The sequence below is a fragment of the Gadus morhua genome, chromosome 22, assembly GCF_902167405.1.
Source record: "Gadus morhua chromosome 22, gadMor3.0, whole genome shotgun sequence".
In the NCBI taxonomy this organism is placed as follows: domain Eukaryota; kingdom Metazoa; phylum Chordata; class Actinopteri; order Gadiformes; family Gadidae; genus Gadus; species Gadus morhua.
Window position 1 is genome coordinate 15712277 of NC_044069.1, and position 7500 is coordinate 15719776.

General features: G+C 44.3%; 1 protein-coding gene across 1 annotated transcript in view; it reads right to left on the bottom strand.

Annotated features, from left to right (window-relative positions):
- Nucleotides 1-4925, bottom strand: part of kcnh8 (potassium voltage-gated channel, subfamily H (eag-related), member 8) — a 44391-nt gene extending 39466 nt beyond the window's left edge. The window contains exon 1 of the mRNA XM_030347726.1: nucleotides 4704-4925. Coding sequence (XP_030203586.1) covers nucleotides 4704-4779 — 76 coding nt within the window. The 5' untranslated portion in view covers nucleotides 4780-4925. The remainder of the gene's footprint in view (nucleotides 1-4703) is intronic.
- Between the last annotated feature and the right edge of the window lie 2575 nt (nucleotides 4926-7500).

Genomic DNA, 7500 nt, shown 5'->3' on the forward strand with positions numbered 1-7500 from the left:
CGCCACAACAGTATTTTGTCCCCCTTTTCTATTACTGTTCACTCATTTATTTAGCTGATTTTTTTATCCATAGTATCTTTTTCAAGGAAGCCAACAGGTAGGTTGTGGATTTAGGGGATCAAACCCAGAACCCAAGTTGGGATTCAAATATCCTATAAGAAATGAAAATCATTCAAGAGGACAGAGAATATAACGAGAAAATGAAGCCACAATGCAACATAGCAAGCTGCTGTCAGTCAATTGCTCGGGGGAGCCCAATGAGAACCCGCCAAGCCTCTCCTTCCACCACAGACACACACACACACACACATACTATCTCTCTTGCACATGCACCGACGCACACACACACACACCAGACACATACACACACTATCTCTCTTGCACATGCACCCATACACACACACACACACACACACAAGAACACTGTCTCTCTCGCATATACACACACACAAACACACACCACACACACACTTACTATCTCTCATACACTTACACATGCACACTCACAGACGCACAAGCATACATACGCACAAGCATACAAACCCATACACACACAAAAACACACATACACATACAGACACTTATTATCTCTCAAAGACATGCACACTCACAGACTCCTACACCCACACACTCAAGCACACACACACACACACACACACACAGACACACACAAAACCATACACACACACACACACACACACACACACTCACTCACCCTGGGCACTACAGCCAATGATGATTGATGGCTCTCGTCCAGCCCCATAACGAGACACTCATTGAGTCTTTCACCGCTGCTTCCCTGGTAGAGGGCAACGTCACACCTGTTTCCCATGCAGGTGAAACAACATCATCGCGCGCATTGCCATTTCTCACAGTGCATATGAAGACATCACATCAGACACATCTTTTTTCCTATACACTGCGTACAGAATCCGCCAGAAAAATGCAGTATTGACTGAGAAAGTATTCTCAGTCAGCTCTGCACTTAATGATGACCATTTTTTGAATCGAGTAATTTTTCCGTTGGTCTGAAGACTTAGTAATTATCTCCCCTAATCTACCGGCTGACCTTCCTGGGAACTGAGGCTGTAATTTGGAGAGTGGCATGGCCCTGTAACCCCACTAGAGAGCTCCTATACTGCGCCCACCCACTCAGCAACGCTTTCCTCTGCACTGTGTTGGGGGTAACCTTGGTTAATTCTTCAACTGTGGTTTGCCAGCCTTTCCCAATCATGCCTCAGAAAAAGAAAACCACTTGACAATTTAATTTGAGTGGCTGGCTGTGGTGAAGGGAAAGTTCTTGGGGTGGGGGGGGGTGTACACAGTCAACCTAGTAAGAATTTACTATTTGGATCAGTACTCTCACCCTTAAATTGTGAACAATTTGGAACTCAAAACTCTTAAAGACACACACAGCCACACCAACTCTTTTTCTTAAAAAAAAATAACGAACCAGCTTGCACGCACACACACACATACACCACACACACACACACACACACACCATCACACACATACACACACATTCACAAGCACATACACACCAAATTGAACTGCCACTGCTGCTTCCCCTGCTCTCTGTCAAACACACAAACACACAAAAGCGCATTCGAACGGTGTTCCTCTGTACATGAAGAACACACACATACACATACACCAGAAAAACACACTCACACGCACATTCACAAACACACAAACATATTCACACAAACACACACACACACTCCACTCCGGGACAGGGTGTGACAGTAATTACCCTGGTGGTGAAGGTGCCACCAGTGTGTGTACTGAGAGCCAGAAAATAGCCGGAGAAAAGCTGGTGATTGGAAAGCAGAGCACACAGACATTGTGGAGGCAGAGACTTAACAGAGTACAGCGCTGCACAATCACTGCCTCAGACTGTACTGCTAAACAGCCTGCTCCTGTTCACACTTCACACTTTTTTCTTCTCCTCCATGAGATAGGGTAGAAGCCATTGTGTATGGAAGGGCGCTTCGCATTGGTGTACTGATTTGAAATGGACTGCCTTTATAAAGCACATTTCTGGAACCAGAGGCCAACCAATACACTTTACAGTATCGCCTGACATTCCCCCAAACAGTCACACACCGACGGCCGTGTCAGCCATGAAAGGCAACAGCCAGCTCGTCGCCAAAAGTTAGGATTAGGTGCTAGAAAGTAAACCAAAACCGAAGTATTTGGTGGGATACAAATTTGATACATTTAAAGGTGAGGTGAAGAGCACTCAAGTGCCGTACAATGTGCCTCGAGGCAGAAATGGACAAAAAGAAGTCAAACAACAGAGGTTACTACACCTAACACCTTCGCAGACATGAGTGGTGTTCCTATGGTTTCATATATTTGTGATTGGCTACCCTTCAAAAATGGGTCAAAAAAATGTGTGACAACATGCAAATGCTGCCTTAATGTAGAAATGCATGTTGAATGAACATGCCATTAATTAACTTTGTGTAGCATCTTATCCTAGTTGTTCCTGGACATCGTTGTTCCTGGACATCCTTACTGTACTGACAGCAATATAGTGTATCTCTTCTTTCTGACAAATGGACATATTGTAAGTCGCTTTAGATAATAGCCTCTGCTAACTGCCTTTAATATAAATGTAAATGTAACATTCTGAAATTACTTTTCTATGTGAGGTGCTACAGTACATGCATCCCGTTTTTAAGGTCAACAGAAGAGTACATGTATCTGATACCGGCCATTGATGCCTTGCTTCATGTCCGTCTGGTTCTATGACGTCAAAGAGAGAATCCCCTTGCAGCCTCCCCCCCCCCCCCCCCCCCCCCTCCATTCTGTGTAGTCTCTGGGCTCCAGGGTCCATCAGACCCAGTTTAAACCCCCATCATGCATCACTGCCTCCTGAGTGACCCCATCTTACGATCAAACCCCCTGCTGGTAACTACAACCCCCCCATCCCCCCCAGACACACACACACACACATACACACACACACACACACACACACACACACACACACACACACACACACACACACCCACACACACACACACACACACACTACACATGGAAAGTGGACCACACGCCACCAGCCAGGCACAGTTTCCCTCTGTACGACTCCCCCTAACCCTGTTCAGATGCACGGTACTCCTGGTTCCAAAGCAGCCTTGGGGCCCTCAGAAGCACTGAGACCACAGAGATGTTCAGAGTCCTTCCTTAGGCAGAGTGAAGACGCAGCCATGAGTCTCTATGGTGCACATGTCAACGCATTGTTCAGTTGCTAATCAGGGGGTTGAGGGGGGGGTTACAGCCAATGTGGAGCAGGAAGATACAGTATGTTGGGGGGGGGGGGGGGCGGGCGATTTGTCCGCCAGAAGAATGGCAGCACAGGTTCTCCTCCAAAGTCAGGTGGTTAATTTGAAAGTGAAAAACTATTCAAATGTGCTTTGTTCGGCAAGTCACCTCAAAGAATCAGCGGCATTTGGTGGACGGGAGGGTGTTTTCCTTCATGAAGCCTTTGTTTAAGGACAAGATCCAGAACTGGAGCAGGCTGGAAACAACTCCAGTTCTAAAATTATGAAACCAAAATATGTTAAGAAGTAATAATATTAACAATAATAATAATAATAAATAAACGAGACAGACGCAATAAAGTCTGCCTGCTAGATTATAAAAGATGAAGCAAAGAGAGATTTGCGGGCAAATGTGTCGTGTAAAAATGGCTCGGAGTGGCTCATCCAGGGAAGACTTGGGGAGAAGCTGCCGCTGACCAATTAATTTTGATAGATAGTCTGCTGGTTTACCAGCGGCAGGAAAGTTCCCTCCATCTCTCTCCCTCCCATTCTCTCTCTCTCTCTCTCTCTCTCTCTCTCTCTCTCTCTCTCTCTCTCTCTCTCTCTCTCTCTCTCGCTCACTCTCTCTCGCTCTCTCTCTCTCTCTCTCTCTCTCTCTCTCTCTCTCTCTCTCTCTCTCTCTCTCTCTCTCTCTCTCTCTCTCTCTCTCTCTCTCTCTCTCTCTCTCGCTCACTCTCTCTCGCTCTCTCTCTCTGTTTCTCTCACTCTCTCGATGCTCCACTACATGCTGTCTCGGTTAAGTGTGACATGTGGGTGAACTAAACAAACGTGCTCGTAATAGTATTTCGTATAGGACAGCTGGTATTGTAAATGTATGTGTAAATCTATTCCTAAAGGATTGATTAAATGGTTGTTGTTGGCCTGCTGGCGCGCAGAGTCGTTGTAGCTGTCCATGGTGCTGACGCTACAGAAACTTCTGTCTGTAATATAAAATGTCACTGGATGAGAGGGACTGCTGCACGTACAGAAGGTGTCGCATATTTAGATCTCACAATGACAAACTACTTCGATTAAGTTAAATTCGTTTTTTATCCCATTCAAAAATGCATTTATTATGTATGTCTATTTTACATGCACGTTGAACTGATGAAAGTACATGCTTGCAAAAAAGGGAAAACCCAAATAATGTACTACTAGGCTGCTGCAAATAAAAGATGTATGCCTGTTCATCTGGTTTATCGTGTTTATCTTTGACGCAACTAAAAGTCAAATTCCTTGTTGTTTTTTTCAGAATAACAAAACAAAGCCTGATTTTGATCCTTGGTTTCGAACAGCCTGCTTCATCAAAGCAACTGGATATAATCGTTTGAACAAGCAAAGGGTTGTGATTGATTAAGTGGCCCAAATAAGAGGTGAGGGAAAACTTACGAGTGCCGTCAAAGCGCGTGGCTATAGTGTCCAGAAACGTGTTCTGCGGCGCCAATAATCCCTTCATCACAGGCATTTTCCCTCCTCGTTGTCCAAGTCCCCATCAAAGTTAAGAAAATCAAGGTGCGAGTTCCCCCGAATGTTAAAACGGTGCTCCCATTTTTTTAAAAAAAGTGTCTGAATCCTTTAGAAACGGGGAGCTGTCCGGTGAAACACGGTGCTCAATCCAAACGCACTCTAGTAATGAAGGGTGCGTGCGGTGCTCGAAACGGTGTTCGTGTGTGTGTGTGTGTGTGTGTGTGTGTGTGTGTGTGTGTGTGTGTGTGTGTGTGTGTGTGTGTGTGTGTGTGTGTGTGTGTGTGTGTGTGTGTGTGTGTGTGTGTGTGTGTGTGTGTGTGTGTGTGTGTTTGTGTGGGCGAGATACATATGACGCCCGCAGGTGCATTTCAGGTATGAGCCTGCAGCGAGAACCGCACCGTGAGCCCGACTGTCACCGATGCCATTGTTATGATGCTGGGTGACAATGTTCATCTTTCCACAGCGCGCAATGCACTGGGAAATCAATCACTTTTAACCACAACTGGAAACAAAGAAGCTGCTTCACATTGTGAAGGGGTGATTTGGACAGATAAGGCTGTTTTTACCACATCATGCCCGATCTCCTTAATAAAGAATGAGTGACGAAAAGCGTTGTTTAATTTGATATGAACAAAGGGAGCTTTATGAGAAAAAATAGAGCTTCATAGTCGAACTATTATAACATGTTTTGAGCATTTTAATTTGTAACCTATTACATTCTGGAACGTTTTTATTCATGATGGTATTTTCTCGTAATATCAATCTTCTGACAACAATTGTTAATAAAGTGTTGTTGAACTGTTTGTTTAAAAAGCCCACATGGGGCGGGGAAATATTTAGGCTACCACTACTTTTGTACTTCAATAATTACTAGGACTACGGGTAACAGAACATCCAGCGCTATGGATTAATCATACAGATCATCATGAAGTTTTGCATTTTTCTTGTGATTCATTTCAATGGCTTACTTAACATCAATTAAATACACTTGAGTGATTCGAGTTGATGTTCTCTAATTCCTATCTACCGCCTTAAGTCTGCCGCCCCCCACTGGCTTAAGCGAGGCATAGCATTTGAAACGGCAACCAACATAAAGGAACGTTAGCAGCACAGCAGCGCCCTCGTCTGGACAGTATTTGCATTTTTAGCCATGATGTCATTTAAGACTTGGATTAAATAGGATAAATACAATCAATATACTGTAGACATCATAAAGAAATTCATATTAACTTCGACAGCCAATAAAATAAACGAGTAGTGCTTTGCCTACGATTTTGTCAGGGAACCAAACGATAAAAAAAGAAATACAATAAACAACCAAATAACAAGACAAGAAATGTATTGAAATCGTGTTCCTATAAAAGTCCTCCTAATATAATAATAGCCATGCTCACTAAAGACAATGGCGAGAACTGGGATTGTTATCAATTTCACAGAATGCATCCTCAACAGAAAAGAAAGAGCCACGTTAAATTAAAAAAAGTCTTTATTTTTATCCCCAAACACCTGGGGACCAAGGGTCCTGTCTGTCCCCTATTGAAACTGTCAAGAGGTGCCAAGTGGCTGCTGTACAGCAATGATGTCTTTAGGACAAAATGATATCATCGGCTTTACCTATCTTTCTGTAAACGCACAACCCTTCAAACAGTCGACACTCAGTGTGAGCGCGACTATACAATACTCATGCTGTGGTAAACATGATAGCCCTGTGCTGAGCTAAAGGATACTTCCACCATGAGCCTGTCAGCTAATAAAATGGAAATAGACAGGCAGCACAGTGTGATACTTGACCTGACTAATTAAGTACTTAACGCATCATTCAAGCCTGATCCCGCTCTGAATATAAGCCCTGCGTGCGTGTGTGTATGTGTGTCTTTGTGCTCGTGTGCATATTTACATGTGTGTGTGTGTGTGTGTGTGTGTGTGTGTGTGTGTGTGTGTGTGTGTGTGTGTGTGTGTGTGTGTGTGTGTGTGTGTGCGTGCGTGTTCAGTGTGGATGTGTAGAGTGGCCATGTTTCAGATCAGGCTGAAGAGAGTGATAGTTAGTCACTTGGTTCCACATTGTTTCCCTGCTGAAAGCAGTGCTTACCCCTGACCGCAGCCCAACACGGCCCCACGCTTCACACAGCACCAGTCCAACTAACACTCAACCATCATTGAAACTCAACAGGGCGTTATCCAACACATCCACATCCACGCCATCATAGGCCATGGAGCAACATCTGAGACACTTGTGCAGCACAGCAGCACCATTCGAGGGGCTTGTATTAATAGAAAGCAGAATTCAGAATAACTTTGCACAAATTAAAATTACAAGTACAGGAAAACAGGAAAGTGCGTTTGTAACTTTACGAACTTTGTGAAAAACCGGCACAGTTAAACTAACATGAATTGGCGCTAAGTAAAGTTGGCACTTTAGATGAGCTGCATTAGTAAGAGATCAGCTCTCCTGTGATGCCATCGACTGACATCTAATGCTTTTCCTTCTTCTCATTGCTCCCACTATTAATCCAGCAGTCTTCAGGGTGCTCTGAAAATAAACTTCTGTCTACATACCACGCAGCCGCCAGGCCTCTAATTGCTCACGGGGGATTAATAAAGTTATATCTATCTCTATATATTTATCTGTAGCGCACACAGCACGCAGCGAGACGTGTCCATCCACCCTCCGCGGCAACGTTATAGCATGGGAGACTCTGCCTGCATACGAACATAGTGT